Source organism: Mus pahari, chromosome 18 (genome assembly GCF_900095145.1).
Source record: "Mus pahari chromosome 18, PAHARI_EIJ_v1.1, whole genome shotgun sequence".
Lineage (NCBI taxonomy): Eukaryota > Metazoa > Chordata > Mammalia > Rodentia > Muridae > Mus > Mus pahari.
This window is the reverse complement of record NC_034607.1, coordinates 2184166-2203162: the sequence shown is the minus strand read 5'-3', so window position 1 is coordinate 2203162 and position 18997 is coordinate 2184166. Positions and strand designations below refer to the sequence as shown.

General features: G+C 45.7%; 1 protein-coding gene across 1 annotated transcript in view; it reads left to right on the top strand.

Moving 5' to 3' along the window:
• The first annotated feature begins 16742 nt into the window (after nucleotides 1–16742).
• Nucleotides 16743–18997, top strand: part of LOC110335565 (H-2 class II histocompatibility antigen, A-B alpha chain) — a 6480-nt gene continuing 4225 nt past the window's right edge. The window contains exon 1 of the mRNA XM_021217766.2: nucleotides 16743–16878. Within this exon, the coding sequence (XP_021073425.1) occupies nucleotides 16794–16878 (85 nt within the window). The 5' untranslated portion in view covers nucleotides 16743–16793. The remainder of the gene's footprint in view (nucleotides 16879–18997) is intronic.

Below are 18997 nucleotides of genomic sequence, written 5' to 3'. Positions count from 1 at the left end.
GAGAGAGAGAGAGAGAGAGAGAGAGAGAGAGAAAGAGAGAGAGAGAGAGAGAGGAGTGTGGAGAGCATGGCAGAGCTAGATCAGGTCTGAAGCAGTTCTCTGACTTGGTGGGCCACCTTGGAAGATATTTTCATCTATCCGTTAGCACAACAGGCTGAGGTCAGATCTAGAATTACCGTGGATGCTCAGGGAGGGACCTAGACTTCTCACAGCCCTAACGATTAGTGTCGTACATGGGAAGAGTTTAAGTTCTTTCCCCATCTAGATCTCCTGTCAGCTGCTCCATGGCAAGGCATTGACCTCCTTAAAGTTTAAACTAACACTGGGCAGATTAGAGCACTAGGGGTTGAACCTAAGACCACAGCATGCTGGGCAAAGGCCTCCCACTGAGCTACAGGCCGAGATCTCTCTCTCTACTTTGAGGCGGGACTCATTAATCGCCCAGGTTGGCCTCCAACTTGTGATCCTCCTGCCTTACCATCTGGACTTACTCAGATCAAAGACTTGTGCTTAAAGGCCCAGGTGGGAAGATTATTACATTTAAAGTTTTTATTACATGGATTTATCTAGTGTGCATGTGTGTGTGCTTGTGCATGTGTGTATATGTGCCATATGTCACATGTAGTCAAAGCTCAATTTTCATGACTCGCTTTCTCCTTGTGGGACCTGGGGCTTGAACTCCTCAGGCTTGGCAGAAAGCAGCTTTACCTGCTGAGCCACCTCAGCAGACATTTAGAAGATTAGTTTTCAGAATCTGATTTCCTTATTTGACCAACTCCATGACCAGTGATTGCATGTGATGTGGACACTGTAGAACCTCACCACCTAGGGCTGGGAAATGGCTCAGTTGGTACGGTGTATGCCATACAAGGATGAGGACCTAAGTTGGGGTACAAAGCCCCCATATAAAAAAACAGGCACAGTGTTCTCTTCTAGTCCCAGCACTGGAGTGGCTGGGACAGACAGGTCCCTGGGGCTCAGTGGCCTGCCAGCTCAAAATCTCTAGGTCTCTGTGATAGACCCTGTCTCGAAAGAAGGAGACTAATAGCAACTGAGAAAGGACACCAGATGCTGACCTCTGCCCTCCACGCGCATACAGGCACACTTGCTAATACATCTGCACACACAGGTTCATAATCTGCACAGACACACACACAGAAAGAGAGAGAGAGAGAGACAGGGAGGGGAGAGAGAGAGAGAGAGAGAGAGAGAGAGAGAGAGAGAGAGAGAGAGAGAGATTTGCTAAGCTTGCCTGTCCCATCTTTTCAATTCATTCTGTAAGATGAGCATCCGATGTTGTTTGTTTTATTAAAAATAAATAATAAAGTATTTACTTCTCTGATAGCCCAACCCGGATGATGGATAAGCTTCTAAACAGCAACATGAAATTCATAGTTATTCACGGTGATGACATTTTACATAAACAAAAAAACAAAATCAACTTAAATATGTTTAAGTTTGTTAATGGGATGGAGGTATTGGGGCATTTGATGGTTCTCATAGGCTGATGATCAAGGAAGACTCTTGACAGGAGCTGGGCCAGGCACAGGAGGGGACTGAGGGAAGGAGAGGAAAGCGGGGTTTGTGCAGGAGAGTAAGAACCAGTCTCCAGGAAACCCAAATAGAGGAAATTGTAAGCAGTAATTGGGTGAAAACCGTTTTATAAAAGACAAATATTGTCTCTCTTCCACATACTCCCATGTCTGAATACTGAACACCAGAAAGCACTGACATCAGAGAGTCACTTTCTTAAGTATTGACATGTACTGTGTGTCTGATGTTCTCATTCAACAGGCAGCGGGGTTTACATGTGTTACACACGCAGCCTGGTGCACACACTCAGGTCACAATTGTCAGTGTTCCCTGTGATTTCACAGCATTTTCTAATGCTGGGATGGAGAAGGTCTGATCCAGATCCTGTGAAGTCAGCTTCACAGGATGCTGGGACCCGCAGTAAAGACAGTCTAATAAAATAAATAAAAATAGTGTGACAAGCTGTGTACTAGACATGTTTGTAAGAACTGATAAGAACACAAGGTGGGTTCCACTCTTTTTTTTTTTCTTTCTGTTTTTGGGGCTGAGTTTGTGCCCCTGAGCTTTCTAAGCAGGTTCTCCAACCTGACCTGTATCCTCGGTTGTTACTTTAAATGATTTTATGTATTTACTTACTTATTTGGTGTGTGCGCATGTGTGTGTGTGTGTGTGTGTGTGTGTGTGAGAGAGAGAGAGAGAGAGAGAGAGAGAGAGAGAGAGAGAGAGAGAGAGAGGTGTGTGCCTCATGTGCACGAAATGCCAATGGGGGAAGAAGAAGGCATCAGATTTCCTGGAGCCGGAGTTAGAGCACTTTAATGTGGGTGCTGGGAACTGAACTGGGGTCCTCTGAAACAGCTCTTAACCACTGAGTCATCTCCCAGCCCCACGGCTGCATTACTTTTTCAGACAGACAAAACAGAATGGTTAAAATTAAAGCATACCCAATATTTACATTAAGATAGAAGGCGTTAGCTGGACATGTTGGTTGTCTGCAATCTCAGCACTCAGGAGACTGAGACAGGGGGACAGCTGTGAGTCTGAGGACCAGCCTGGGCTACATAGAGAGTTTCAGGCTACCCTGGGGTACAGAGTGAGACCAGAGGAAGTGAGATTTGGGATTGGTAAAAGGGTCATTTCTCAGGTGGTTAGGGACAAGAGTTAAGCTGGAGAATGAGAACAACACAGAAAAGGTGCAGGGTGAGGAAGGCCTGGACAGGGAGGAATCCCGATGAGCCAGAACAGGAAGTCCTTAAATTGCACTGGGTGCTCAGTTGCACCTGCCGTCGAAGTCCACTATGAAAGGTGGTGAACTTTTGGCAAAAAATAATAAATAAATAAATAAATAAATAAATAAATTTAATTAAAAGTTGCATCTTTCGAAAAGGTGGAACTAGTAGAAAAAATGTTAACTGGTAAACCTCTCGGCAGGAACGGCTGTTGGGAAGGGCTGGATGCAGTGGTTTGGCGGCAGGACAGTAGGAACACAGGGGAAGGGAGAATTTCTGTGCTTCTCTTTGTTTCTCAAGGGTGTTGTAAAAACTGGGCTGCAAAATACGGGAAGAGTATAAAAACCTTCCCTTCAGAGGTGTCACCCAAAGAGATCAACCCTTCCTTTAGTCAAGTGAGGTTCCTGGGTTTGGTGAGACACTGAAGAGAAAGTCACTGGAAATCCCCTCCTATCTCAGACATCACCAATGAGGGTGGGAGGTGAGGCAGCGTCAGCTGTCTCCAGCAGACACGTGTGACCAGAAGGCCCTTTGTGACTGTCAAGAGAAGCTGGCATATGACAGTTGATGTTGATTTTGTGTATTGTTCCGCGTTGCAGGTTGAACTTGGAACCTCACACATTCTAAGTACTCTATGATTGAGCCCTGCTCCCGGGCCACATGCTTATCTATTTCTTAAGGCTGAGAATTTCCTTCCATGGAAGACTTGGGACCTGACTGTGTGGCGTGTGAGGAAAGAGCGTTCGTTGAGTAACGCAAAGCGGGGTGAGGCTGGAGGACCATGCGGAAGTTTCTCTTCTGTTCCCCCCAAGCAGCACAGCAGGGTCCACGACAGACTCGGCCTCTCAGCTCCTGCCCCCAGGGCTCACGCACAAACGTGGGCAGCTCACATAAGGAATCATTTACCGCTAGGAAGCCCTACACCTTCCAATCTCAGTGCAACCCAGTAGAGGTGGAGCCACAGGCCACCGCAAGCCCAGGGGAAATTAACTAAATGCCGAATTACTGAGAAGTGACCAGAAAATGAAATACTTTACAATTTTAACACTATACAATGAGATAGAACGTGGGAACAGAAGAAATTAATGTGCAGCATACCTATTATAATCCCAATATCTGTAAATGCACCCACACCGAAAGCCAGCACCAGTTACAGAGAAAGCCAATGTGCCTCTTCCGGTCCACACTACCCTCCTTTTCCATCCAGACAGCCCACTCTTTGCGTTGATGTGGAATGTCTCCCCCAGGCTCACATACTTGAAGACTTGGCCTCCGGATCCTGTTTCAAGAGGTTGTGTGTCTAGTTGGTGCGGGAAGGACACAGGGGTGTTAATGTGAGGGTATGGCCCGGCCTACCTCTGCCAGGCACCCCGGCTCCTGCCTGCTGCCCGGGTGTGTGCAGCAGCCTGAGGCCCTGTGCTCCTGCGCACTGTTCTCTCAGTTCCTGGAAAGACGCCTGGCTCAAACCAGAGAAGCTCAGTTGTTTACAATTCACAAATCATACATTAATAAATATAAGCATTTATGGGGTTGGAGAGGTGGCTCAGAGGTTAAAAACACTTGCTGCTCTTACAGACAGCAATACACACACACAAATAAAATAAACTTTAAAAGTATAGATATTTATAAATTACAGTGAAAGTACAAATTACAATTAATTAATACTAATAATATTAACATTATAATTAACATTTAAAAATAGTAGCGAGGGCTGGAGAGGTGAGCAGGAGTTAAGAGCTCTGGCTGCTCCTGCAGAGGACCCAGGGTCAGTTCTGAGCATGCGTGCGTTGGCTCACAACCATCTGAAACCACCCAGGTCCAGGGATCGGATACCTTCTACTGAGTTCTGTAGGTAATAGGTATACACGTGCTACACAGACATACATGCAGCCGAACATTTACACACATTAAAATGAAGGGAAGGGGAGGGGAGGGGAGGGGAGAAGAGGGTAAAGGAGAGGAGGGGAGGAGAGGGACATTCAGAGACTGTTGCAAGCTGGACCACTTGAAGGGGCTCATTTGCATAGTGAGGCCAGAAGAGGAGAGGGGAGTGTGGTTTAGCACAGGCCCAGCAATGTGAGCAAGAGCAGGCCAGGGGAATCCTGGGAAGATGCAGGTGGAGCTGGGGAGAAGCCCAGACTGCAGAAGGCATGGGCTAAGGAGACTGCCCAGGGAGTAACCACTTACTTTGGAAGAAGTTGATCTTAGATGAGCAGAGCACTTGTAAATCGTAAACCCCGCAGCTGATGCTGCAGGTGTGTGTGGTGTTTGGGAATCCCCGAAGGGAAGGCTCCCTCTCCAGGAAAATGGTGTCAAAAGATACTGTGGAACCTTTGACAAGCAGAGCCAAGCCAGAACCCATTACTCAGGAGGTTAAGACAGGAGGCTTGTCATGAGTCCCAGGCCAGCCTGGGCTATATAGTGAGTTCCAGGCTAGCCTGGACTACAGAATGAGATAAACAAGAAAGCAAAGTCATGAGGGCTATGAGAGCTGCAGGGAGGCCTATGTTGGGTGTGTGAGGAGGCTGTCCCTTTGGAGACCTCTTGAGTTCTGAGAGACAGTTGCAAAGGGAGTATGGCTGGGTGGGCTCTCTCAGTCTGCCTGTCTTAGTCTTGGTCTGTCTCAGTCTCTCTGTCTCTGTCTATCTCTTTCCATATATATACATTTATATATATATGTGTGTGTGTGTGTGTGTGTGTGTGTGTGTAATATAAATCTGTGTATGACTCTGTCCCTTTCTGAATCTGTCTCCCTCTTTCTACTTTCCTACCACACATCTGCAACAATGCCACCCATATCCGCTGTGGGTCCCTAACCACAATGAGCCAATGTAGCTGCCCTGAACAAGTGTCTGGACAACCGTGAGATGAGCAACCCTCTTTTCTACATTAGTAGCCTGCATCATGTGATTCCTTACAGCGATGGAAAGCTGAGTGGTAACAGTATCCTCGAGGCACACAGAGCATCAGCACTGGCTCTCCCTGTGAACACGTGCAAAGCGCTCTTGGGGAGCAGGGAGAGAAACTGAGGCAGCAGCACCCAAAGACTCAACCTTGAGCCTCGAGCTACACCTCTTCTTCTGATAATTTTTTAACTTCGTATAGTTTACTGTATTAACTCATTTCATTCTCTCCTTCTAACCCCACCTATTTCACCCGCCCCTTCTCAGTCTTGAGTCCATAACTTCCTTCCCATCCCTGTTACATATTTATGTAGAAACTAACAAATACCTGAACACAGCCTGCTGAGCCCCTGCAGTGTTGCTTATATGTGGTGTTTAGGGGCAAGCACTTTGGCAGTTAAGGGACTCATCCCTGGGGGACAAGGATTTTCTCTCAGCTATCAGCAGTTGCCTGGAGCCCTTCACCTAGCGGTGGGGCCAGGAGAGATTTCCCCTATCCATGTTAGCATGTAAACTAGTACTATCACTGGGTGTTGTTTAGGCAGCCACATTGTTGGAAGTTCATAGGTACAAAATGAAGCACTTTGTGGAAACCTCTGTTGCTGTCAGTTTCTTCCCTGTGCAGCCAGTGGAGGAAGCAGCTCGTTTGTCTGCAGCAAATGATACTGTTACAATACGCCTGGGTTGGGTCAGCTTCCAAGACCCCGGAGGGAGGTAGAGTAGGGATGGCTGAAGTGGGAGGCAGATCTAATACCTGGGGCTAGTGGGAAAAAACAGGGTGTGGCTGCAGATTGCCAAAAACACCCCACTTTTCGCTTCAAACCTGACTTGACTGGATGTTGAGTATAGAATTAGGGAGCTTGGTCTCGAGCTGTGATGGAAAACCCCCATCCAGCACTGAGTGGGAGGAGATGGTGCTGATGCTGGTATCTCATTGCCGCTAGGAAGTTAAAACCTCTGAGGAAGACTGAAGGGAAAGAAACAGAGGTTGAGCGAGGCTCATCTCCCGCCTTCTATCCGCAGAAAGTGTAGAATCAGGAATAGTGCTGAGAGATGTAACCTGCAGGTCCCTCAAGGTGATCAGCTCATTCACTCATGTAACAACCCTGCAAATGACACTTCACACTGAAAAGTTTGTAGGAGCAGGAGAACTGCATCCTGACATCTAAAAACATATGCAAATGTAGTATGATGGCTCACACAGGTAATCCCAGCAGGCAGGAGGATTGCCACCAGTTCAAGATCAGCTTTAGCTAAATGTGAGTTCCAGGCCAACCTGGGTAGAGAGTTAAACCATATCTCAGAAATAAGTAAATAAATAAAAAGAAATAAAAACAAAGGAAAGAGAAGATATTTATAGCCCTTTTCCCTTTTCAAGTATGAACTTATTTTTAATGCACTGGTACTCCAATTGTGCAAACATTTTTCAGGCCAATGGCATCACAGGTGTGACTGGGGTCAGCACATTTCATTTCCTGGGAATCCAGGGCCAGTGTAAGTGATCTGTGCCGACATGTACAGAGAGCTGCAATAGGTTTGTTTAGGAAGCGAAGTAATGTAAAGATTGGGACTATGGGTTTGTAAAAGCAAAGTTGTTTTACTATGAATAAGTCCATGGGAACAATAAAGATTTTTATATTGTAGATCTGTGTGCTGGAGAGATAGTCTGTGTGTAGAGTGCTTGCCTAGAGTGTATGAAGCCTAGGGTTCGATTTCCCAGTGTCGTGTGAGCCTGGGGTGGTAGCACATGCCTATAAGGCCAGCTCTGGGGAGGAGAGGGCAGGAGAATCGGAGGTTCAAGGTTGACCTCGCCCACATAGTGAGTTTGACGCCAGACTGAGACACAGCAAAGCAGAAACAAGAGAAATGAGTATGTTTCAAGTTGATTAAGAGACCAAATGGGGCATGTCACCACAGGGAGAGTCCTGTCATCCTTAAGAAATGGAAGGCAAGGCGGGCAGTGGTGGTGTACACCTTTAATCCCAGCACTTGGGAGGCAGAGGCAGGCAGATTTCTGAGTTACAAAATTAAGAGAAAATTCATAACCTAAAAGTTCTTATCTTCAAATCACTGTGTATTTATTAACCCATTTAATCCAGAATATAGGTTCTAAAATGAATCTTTATTTTCCTCTTTAAAAGTTAATTATTCCAGGGCTGGGCATGGTGGTGCACGCCTTTAATCCCAGCACTCGGGAGGCAGAAGCAGGCCGGATTTCTGAGTTCGAGGCCAGCCTGGTCTACAAAGTGAGTTCCAGGACAGCCAGGGCTACACAGAGAAACCCTGTCTCGAAAAATTTAAAAAAAATATAAATAAATAAATAAAAATAAAGGAAGGCAATAAATGTGCAGAGCAGAACCAGCCAGCGAAGGCAAATGCATCCTGTAACTGCAGACGCCGGGATCAGCAGGAATCGTTCCAGATCCCGGGGTGGCTGTAAGGCCAGAAAGCGATGGGTGGAATGAAGGGTTTGGATTTGCTGACTGACCAATAGTCTCATAAATTGTACTAGAAAATGCAACTTGAAGAAAAGGAAAGAATGAGCCTTTCTGTTCTTTGTTCCTTCCTTCGGTGCTTCCTCTCCCCCCAACCCCGGTGCCAAGCAAGGGTCTCACCCTCAAATACAAAATCCACCTTGTGGGTCTCAATTCTGGCTAGCTAGTTCCTATTTGGGAAAATAGTCCAGCATTTTCTGCACTGACGCATTTTAAAGAAAAGAAAGACATTTTTGGAAATCCCCGTCGGACATCAGCTTTTTAAACATTTATTCCGACCAATAGGAACAGAGAGCAAGTTAGCGTCACTTGTTTCCAGCAGATGTAACTGCTAAGAAGGGTGTTTTTGAGCGGAGCCTTCAGGAGAACGTGTATAGGCGAGAGGACACTGATAGGCGGTGGGGGAATCGCTGACAAGCTGGTTTAGTGGCAAAAAGGAAGATCCGCGGTGCCAAGAGACCACAGCTTGGTCGCAAAGCTGAGTAGAGAGGGAGGATTTCATATGTGATATTCGCTGGGGTGGGATGGACATCAGACATTCTTCCTGCATCTGTGGGCAGTCCCTGCTCAGTGTTAGGGGAAGGAAATGGCTGTGATGCCCAACGCCCCTGCTAATGAGGCGTTGTACCTGGGTGGATGAGGTGGGGTCTGGATACATCTATGGTCACACCTGTCGTGGGACAGGCTGAGAAGTCCAGTCAGCACGTGCCCTAGCAAGGCAGGGCACTCCCATCCCGGCTAATCACAAGAAATCTTTATTGTATTTTTTTTTTTTTTGTATACATCTGTTGGATCTTTAGCATCTAATACATTTCCTAGTACTGAAGAAATATTTTAAATTAATTAACTGGATGAGATACTAAGAATTAATCATCTTTAATGATCCAAGGAAATTTTTTATAGTTCAAACCAATTCTTCTTAAACCCAAATTCTAGGGATTAAAAATATATATTAATTTGGGTGCTGGAGTGATGGTTCAGTGGTTAACAGGACTGACTGCTCTTCCAGAGGGCCTGGTTTGTTTCCAGGAACCACATGGCAGCTCACAGCCATCTGTAATTCCAGTGCCAGGAGATTCAAGCCTCTCTTCTGGCCTCCATGGGCTCTATATGCATGTGATATACAAATATGCATGCAGGCAAAACATTCATATATATATATATATATATATATATATATATATATATATAATGAATTTTTTAATTAGCTTGTCAGAGTATCTGGATACAGTCCTATGAACCTTCATTTTGACCAGCAAGCACCATGTTTAAAAACAAACAAGACAAAACAAAACAAAGCAAAGCAAACCATCTTACTGTTGTTGCCTTTGGAGCAGTCACAGCTTTGCACTACACACTCTAAACGCTATTATTTAAGAATAGTTTTGTTCTCTGTCTTTCATGTCTTGTGTGAAGATTGTTGGACTGAACAAAAGACATATAGCTGTCTAAACTTTACATTGAGAACCTCAGAAAATAAATAATATGTTTGATGCTTGCAAGTCGGGGCTGCCCAGCTGTGGGAAGTGTAAGGCTGTGGTTGATAAGGAAGGATACTGTCGTATCCTTTGCATAAACCACATCTACATGAGAACATGACAGATTCTTAATTACTTTTCTTTCCAACTAACAGGCAAGGCAGAGAGGCCACATCAGTTGTCTCTGGCAGACTCCCCAAAGAGAAGACACAGCCAGAGCTGTAGGGAGGGGAGAGGTGCTGCTAACACCTGGGAGCAAAGAATAATTTTCATAGGAAATATATATAATCAAGATTAAATAAGAAATAATCATTTACCAAAAAGAAAACAACAAACTATAAATAAGTGAGAAGAGGTCAAAGGCCTGGTTGAAGAGATAATCCATAAAGTCAAAATAATAACTTTTACATTTATTTATCATGTGTGTGTGTGTGTGTGTGTGTGTGTGTGTGTGTGTATGTGTGTGTGTAGGTCAGAGGACAACTTACAGAGGCTATTCTCCCTCCAGTGTATAGGTCGCAGACACACAACTCAGGCTTGAGGGCAGGCAACTCCATTTACTGAAGTATTGCACTGGCTGTATTCTGAGTCCCAGTTGGGCCCCCAAGGACCTAAGGTTTACAGACTTGAGAAAACTCACTTCAGGGCCGTTGCATCTGGAACAGAATTCCTGCCACCACCAGCTGGAACCTCCTCAGCTGCCAGTGTCAACTCTCTGCCTCTTTGCTGCAGGACTGCAGGGTTCCCTGAGTTAAACACTCGAATCCCTTGTCCAATTCCTTTACAATTCCTTGGCCATCTTTACATCTCATTTCCCATTCTCGTGTTATATTTTATCTAACTGCTCTTGGAACTAAAGTAACACCCCCATGATACTGCACAGATTTCACATTGCTATCATTCCTCACAGAGGCAGACACACACACACCCCATGTGAGAAGCACTAACTCATAGTCTACACGGAGACACAGGTGAACCCTGATGGGGTTTTATTCTTTCCTCTCCAAATAAGGAGACTTTCAAGAGGAAAGTTCCAGGCTCAGGCCAAGTACAGAACTTCTGTTGGACCCTAGGTTGAGTGCAAACCCCAATCCTGCCTCTTGGGGTCTGTGCTCAAGAACGTTTGTTTGGGTTCTCGTGAAGAGTGTTTCAGCCTCAGTGTTCCTAATAGTTCCAAGCAGATCTGCCTGAGTTTCTATTCCGACTCATTGCCTACTTGTGAGAGGGAACTCCATGATACTGCTTGCAGCTCAGGGATGATGCTGGCCGCACCGAGCACCCCCAGTCGTGCACCTGACACTGTGTCAGAGGTGGGAAAGAACAACCCTTTCCTGCACGTGAGAAGAGAAAGGGGAAGTCGGCCAAGGGTGTAGGTGGCAGGTTCCTGTGAGTCACTTCTCTGGAGGAATCGGCTGGATGCTTTGACATGTGTGGGGTCCACAAGAGGAAGTGCAGTGCAAATTCCCCTCAGGACCATGGTACATCACAGCTGCTGGTCTTCACTCAGAACTTAAGCTACCTGAGTAAGATGGAAAAGGGAAGCAACAGGAAGGTTTCAACACACACACACACACACACACACACACACACACACACGCCTTCAGAGAAGAGAGTCGCCCTTGACGACATCATCATCGTCATCATCGTCATAGTCATCATTATCATTATCATCATCATCATCATGGCAATTATCATTAACTACTGTGTCACTGGTCACTGTGATCATTATGGCTGGTGGTAACCTCACAATGTCTTTGTTTGTTCACTATCTTGGCAGATGGAAACCTGCTGTCTCTGGGAAGAAAGTCTCAGGGGGTCACAAGCCACTGAAAGACTGGAATTCTCTGTACTGAGTGGGAATAGGGGCTCTCTGTCTGTGCTTTGATTCTGCATGGTCATGGCCACTTTCAGAATAAGCTCCAGTACACGTGTGGGTGCATTCCCTCACCCCCACCATTAGCCCAGCCCAGACTTTCTGATTATGCAAACCATGAGGATCTGACTCAGCCAATGCAGTTGATTTGGAAAACATATTGGTAATTTAAAATTATTTATTTGTTTATTTTTCATGAGCATAGGTGTCTTGCGTGTGTGTGTGTGTGTGTGTGTGTGTGTGTTGTGTTGTGTACCATATTGAGTAGTGCCTGAAGATGCCAGAAGAGGGGTTCAGATGTCCTGGAACTGGAGTTACAGGTGGCTGTGAGTCACCTTGTGGGTGCTGGGAATTGAACTAGGGTCCTCTGCAAGAGCAGCCAGTGCTCTAACCATAGAGCCATCTCTCCAGTCCCTCACCGGCAGTTTAGTAAGCAGAGCAGAGCTAACCCCGGGGATCCTGAAGTTCACTGGGACTGAACAGACACATAACTGGTGCCCTCTGCATTTCCCTGATGGAAGAGGCTCGCTTGAAGTCTTTAAGTCACTCTTGCTTACTGCCTCACTTTTGATTCAGAGGGTGTGTGCCAGGCCGGTCCCAAAGCTTGCCTGTGACCCAGAGCTCAAAGGTAGCACCTGTCCCCACCCCCTCCTGCTGACCTCACCTCAGGTAGAACCTTTCCCAGGCAGAGACCTCAGAAGGACACACCCACGACTGAGTTCCATCCATATCTTCCTACCCAACCCCCAAACTCAGCCACCCCACTCCTGGCAAGCCATGCTTCCACCACGAGAAAAAGGTGCAGAAACTGGATACAGACAACACTAAAATCAGAATAAGGAACTATAGAAAGAATATCTAGTTATGGGGGATATCTATTAAACCCATAGAGAATCTGAATTTATGTGTCTAATGAGAAATAAAATGAATTATTAAAATATTAAAATTTTGAGGCTGAAAAAGATTTCTATGTTCACAAAGATAAATATATATAATGTACACATTTAAAGCAGGTTCATTCAACATCTACATGAACCTTTTTAAAGCTGAGGCTGTTTTTCTGAAAATCAATATGAAAAGTGACTGCACACACACACACACACACACACACACACACACAAGTGCGCAAGTCTAAGACCAGAGTGGTTTTGTAAAATATTAGCTTTCCCATTAACACTTGCTTAATTTTTCCAGAGTTCTGCTTATTTTTATTACTCTTATATGGAGTCAATGTTTCCATTTATTTAATAATATCTATAACGACAACGATAACAATTATTACCCTGTAATAAAGAGTTCATTCTAAAGATAGGTACTGGGCAATAGAGTGTCTTTGCAGTGTAGCTGGGTCCTCTGCTCTCTACCCCTCACTCCCCAGCTGGTGTCCCTGAACCAAGGAAGCAGAAGCTGACCTCAGAAGATAACCAGAACTCACTGCTCTGAGCCTCAGCCTAAGCCGCACGCAGGGAGTGCATTCTCATCAGCCAATGGGGAGCAGGTGTGGGCGGGCGTCACTTGTCTCCGGAAGAACATGCTGTGGGACCGCACTTGAACAGAGCCATGGTACAGACTCGGGCACTGCGCATCACAAAGCCAACAAAAACTGGAGTAAAGGAGGCTTGTATAACAAAACTTTCTAACGTATTCAGTGAACCATGGAAAACTGAAGCGCTGGCCCAGGGTCCTGGATAGAATATGACATAAATCAAATAAATGAAATTCCAAAATTAGCGGCGTAAATCTGAAAATAAATAGGAATGATAATCAGGCCTTAAATTATGTTTAAAAAAACGAAACAACTAATTATATTAATCTCCACAGTCCTGCCTCCCTTCCACAAAGCAGTCAGGTGCTAACACTGGCCCCATCCACTGTAACCTTCTCTTCAGAACCAGACATGGTAGCTCTAGGTCAGCGCTTCTCAACCCAACCGGTTCACAGAGATAGCATATCAGATATTCTGCATCTCAGATATTTACATTATGATTCGTAATAGTAGCCAAACAACAGTTATGAAGTAGCAACAAAATAATTTTATGGTTCGGGACTGCACAATATGAGCAATATTAAAGGGCCACAGCATTAGGAACTATGGAAGGCTGAGAACCACTAATCTAAGGGGCCTGTAATTCCACCCTTCCAAGGCTAAAGCAGGAGGATTCAAGGTTGAGGCCAGCCTGTAGAGGTTGATGCTTTTGCTTTGGTTTTGCTGTGTCATAAGACCCAAAAATAAATCAAACATTGGAATCCTAACCTCCACCACTTGGCTGAAGACCCTTATAGATCCCGCCCTCTCCCTTTGGACAGCAAAACCCAATGAATGAGCCTCAAATGTCTCCACATTCAGAGATCAAAGAAAGGCAATGCAGGAAAGACTTTACATTGTTACAGTTTTCTCATTGCAGTTTGTAAACTAGATACAGTTTATGCAACTTTGTGCCATTTTTATTGTATTGATAACACACAGATCTTTTCAGCAAAGGTTGACAAATATATACATTCTTATAACTCACACCCCTATCAAGATGCCGTTTTATATATATATATATATATATATATATATATATATATATATACACATAAAAATCATATGTAGGTTGCATGGGAAGTGAAACTGTCTAGGGAATGACTGGGATAACGGAGGACAGTGGGGATTGTGGGTGAACACAGTCCAGGTGCACAACAAACTTGCATCAAAGTGTATTTACAAAACACAATACTTTGTGCAAAAAATATGCTCCAATAACAATTTATTTTGAAAGAGCTGTGGGGGCTGAGAGATGGCTCAAGGGTTGAGAGTATTTGCTGCTCTTGCAGAGTACCTGAGTTTAGTTCCCAGCATCCTCGCTGGGTGCCTGGAATTGTCTGGAATGCCAAGGCAATGCTGGAATGCCAGATCCAGAGTCGACATAGATTCTGTCTCTTCTAGATTCCCTGGGGAGCCACATGTGTACACCCACACTCACAAACACACAAATACACATGATTAAAAATGCAAACAATGGGGGGCTGGACAGATGGCTCAGTGGTTAAGAGCACTGACTGCTCTTCCAGAGGTCTTGAGTTCAATTCCCAGCAACCACATGGTGGCTCACAACCATCTGTAATGGGATCTGACGCCCTCTTCTGGTGTGTCTGAAGAAAGCAACAGCATACTCACATAAAATAAATAAATCTTAAAAAAAATGCAAACAATGTTCCAAATAGAGAAATATGCTCAGCAAACTGTACACACAGTGCACTGTGGACTTAGCCCATATGACCACTACCCTGATTTTAAGTTATAGAACAGCCGGGCGGTGGTGGCGCACGCCTTTAATCCCAGCACACGGGAGGCAGAGGCAGGCGGATTTCTGAGTTTGAGGCCAGCCTGGTCTACAAAGTGAGTTCCAGGACAGCCAGGGCTATACAAAGAAACCCTGTCTTGAAAAATCTAAAAATAAAAAAAAAAAAAAANGATTATAGAGCAAACATCTCTGCTCTAACATTTCTAAGAAAGGGAATTATATAGCACATAATCTCTTTAAAATATTTATTTATTGTTCTTATTTATCTATGTATGTGTATGCCTGCATGAGTTTATGTGCACCACACACATAAAGGTGCCAAGGGAGGCCAGAGAGTGCCCAGGAATTGGAGCCCCAGGCCACTGTGGGCCCCATGTGGGAGCCCATCCTCTGCAGCAGTCAGAGCCATCCTCCAGCCTCAGCATGTCTTCTTGTTTCTGACATCTTTGGTTTTGTTTGGTTTTGCTCATCTTTGCTTTTATTTTTTAAATTTATTTTTAAGTTTGAGTGTGTGTGTGTGTGTGTGTATGTGTGTGTGTGTGTGTGTGCGTGTGTGCTTTTTTACAAGAGCACCATGTGTGTGCAGTGCCCTCAGAGGTCAGAAGAGGGCATCAGGTTCCCTGCAGCTGGAGTTACAGCTGGATGAGAGCTGCCATGTGGGTGCTGAGATCCAATCTTGTGTCCTCAGCAAGAGCAGCCAGTGCTCTTCTCTGCTGAGCCGGCTCTCTGCCCCTCATCTCTGCTTTGCTTTCTGTCTGTGTTTTCCTTTCTATTACTGAGTAGAAGTCTGCTATTAGAACTGACCACAGATTCTCCACACGGCACTCTCCTACGGAGCTGCCTGCAAGTTGTGCAGCGGGCTTCACGGATGCAGCTTTTGTGAGTCACTGCCTATGTAGGGGCGGTGTGTGTGTGTGTGTGTGTGTGTGTGTGTGTGTGTGTGTGTGTGTGTGTGTCACTGGGTCACTGGGTACCTGTAAGTTACTCTTCTCCCATGATCCTGTTTACCAGGGAAAGGGAAAGAGAAACCTTGCCAGCCAGATCACTGGGCCCCCCAGTAAAGGCCTGTTGGAGCCAAGGATGTAAAGCTGGTGGGGAGACATATGAAGAAAACTGCTGCTTTCGCTTATACAGCTATAGGGTGAACTGGCATGGCCAAGGCCCCAGGGGCAGATGAGAACTCAGTGCAGGAGAGGACACAGTGACTCCCCTTCCTCAGACAAGCCTCCTCCGCTTGCTATTAAGGCTTCCCAGCTGTGACCAACTCAGCCTGATTGTCCAGGATCATCTCTCTTACTTAACATCATCTGGTTACAGAATTAATCACACCCACAAAATACCACAGATAACTGGGTATTTGGCTGAATAGCAGGGCACTATAACCTAGACACTCAAAACCGGTCACTCTATTTTCTAAAGGGAATTTTCCCTTATTCCACTAACAAGAGGGTGCACATAGAGGCCGTGATTACCTTAATGCATTTGCCTAGAAGGAGACAAACCCTTAGTGAGGCTAAAGCTGGGCCCAGCATCTACTTCATTGCTGGGGTGTCCTGTCCCACCCCTCCACGGTCCTCTTTGAAGTGCAAGGGCTTGCACACTCATCTCAGGCGGACAGAAGAGCTGGTCCCAAATGTCCAGGAGCTTGGGTTCTCCACAGACTCCAGAAAACTCAGACTTCTATAAGCAAGAGAACCCACAATGGTTGCTGAGATGTAAGCCTCAGACCCCTTCTTCCCAGACATTCTCCAGGTTCTTCTTCCCAGACATTCTCTCAGGTCCGCTCTGAGCAGAGCCTGCAGCAGGTCCAGGGAGTTCCCCTAGCTTCTTCCAGGCCTCTCAATACAATGTCTGCAGCTGGCAACTGTGACGTCATCACAAGGGAATTTTCCGATTGGGTCTGGCGAGTTTGGTTTGGGTGCGTGAGCTCCTTGGCTGGATCCTCACAATCTCTTGAAGACTCAGGAGAGCAGCTGCAGAGACCACCCAGAGAACAGGATGCCGCGCAGCAGAGCTCTGATTCTGGGGGTCCTCGCCCTGACCACCATGCTCAGCGTCTGTGGAGGTGAAGACGACATTGAGGGTGAGTTGTGCAGCTGAGGGATGCCTGGAGCCGGGCAATGGGTAACCCACAGAAGAGGGAGATACAAATTCTCAATATTAAGAGGTCTAACAACTGTGGGATCTCTTCTTCAGGAGGCTCTGGTTGACGAGCATAGCTCACGATCTACCAAACCATGATTCTACTAGTGGACCCAGTGAGGGGAGGAAGAAATTGGGAGAGTTTCCCACGAGTGAATGATTTTCATTACTGAAAATCTATTTCAGTCATTACTATTACTCTAGAATTTCTGTGAGTTTCTGAAGCCTTTGTACCTGTAGTGTACTCTAAGGAAAACATTTCTGTGAATCATGTTCACAAATATACAGTAAATGCTTCCCGTATGTAGCGGTTTACACACACCTTCCTTTTTCAAGCTAGGAGCTGGTCCTGGTGGGAAGTGAAAGAAGCAGGTCACCATTTTACCCAACGATCTTAGTGGTTTTGGATTTCCTCATGTGTCAACTCACAAGTGACAAGTCAAATAAATATGTAGATGTGCTTTTAAAATAGTGAAGGCAATGCGGGGTGGACCTGGCAGTGCTTGGCAGTAACTGCGGTGCTAAGGTGCTCAAGCAGGAGGATCGTGAGTTCAAGGACAGCCTGATCCAGTAGTGAGGTCATGTCTCAAAGTATCCATTCATTAGTAAATGCCTATAAATGCCATCATCCTCTTTGTTTCCATTATAGATACCATTGAACATTTTTGTAACAATGTAAGGAACTTGAGCTGCCTGTTCTACAGCCCTTTTATACCCCATGAAGCTCTGTAACAACCCAGGCAAGCACAAGCTTCACCAGCCTGTGGCCCTCTGCCTTGCCGCCCACCTCCCTCCACAATCTGCCGACATCCCACGTCCTCTCTCAGATCCCTCCTTAACTCCACGCTGTTTTACAGATGTGAATAGGAGCTGTGTAACATAGCAGTTGAAAAGTCAAATGTCTGAAACAGGAAGTGAAAAGGGTTGAGCATCCTTTTGAAGCATGGCTGCTCTCTTTCCAGCTTTGGCAGGAGGTGGACATCTCACCTGTCCCTTGTGAAGAGTGGGGTAGGGGTGGTGGCTTCTTTGTCCCCAATTTCTTTCTTCAGTGTCACACTAGGGCACCCTAATCTGGTGAGAGCAGGCACAGTGGGCACAGTTCTGAGGAACATATCACTGAAGGGCTACATGAAAATATTCCCACTTCTTTTTAATTTAGAAAAAAAGTGGAAGTTTCAAAATCTAAGAAAATGCTTTGACTTTAATTTAGCCTGTATTACATTTTCTTATATGTAGAGTATGACTTCCAATATTTAAATCAAGGAAGGGCCCCAAAGCTAAATGCATGGGGCACACCGGTCCCAACCCAGCCCAGGTCATCGCTGACAGTGACTTTCACATGGTTCTGCCACCTGTCAGTCATTCCCAAAGTCTCCACAGGCCTCAAAACTAGCAATCATCACTGAATACTCGTTCTGTAAAGAAGCATTTGCTCAGCTAACAAGTCAGTGCTGAAGTATATAAAACCTGCTGCCTGCCCCCAGGGAGAGGGTAGACTAGAGAGGGAACAAACAGATCGAGGGCAAGAAGGAGAAAGGCCATTGTGTGGAGAGTGGACCCAGCTGAGGGCAAAACTGTACCAGCAGGGGGCAGCATGCAGTCCTCAGCAACGCCTGAGGCCCAGGACAAGCACCTGCAGAAGTGAACAATGTACACATCCACAGGTGGAAAAGAAGTCGAGAAGGTTTATTGATAATGAGTAAGGGAGCTTTGATGGAGAGGTGTGGCATGTTATTGGCTGATAATACCAACCAAGAAGGTCACACTGGGAAAGGATGGACCAGAGGAGCAGTTGAATTTGGATAGACAGACAGACAGGGATAAACAGGGGGCTTGGGGGTCATAGTGCAGTTGGAAGCCTGTTAATTAAAACTGAGCAGAAACCTTCAGAATAGAGGAGGGTTTCAGCAAACTGAAAACAAACAGCCTTCATTTCTGTGAGAAAATGAGACTCCTGCCATCCATAGGGCCATGAGAGAACAGGGTAGTTAGACAGGGCCATGAGAGAACAGGGTAGTTAGACAGGGCCATGAGAGAACAGGGTAGTTAGACAGGGCCAT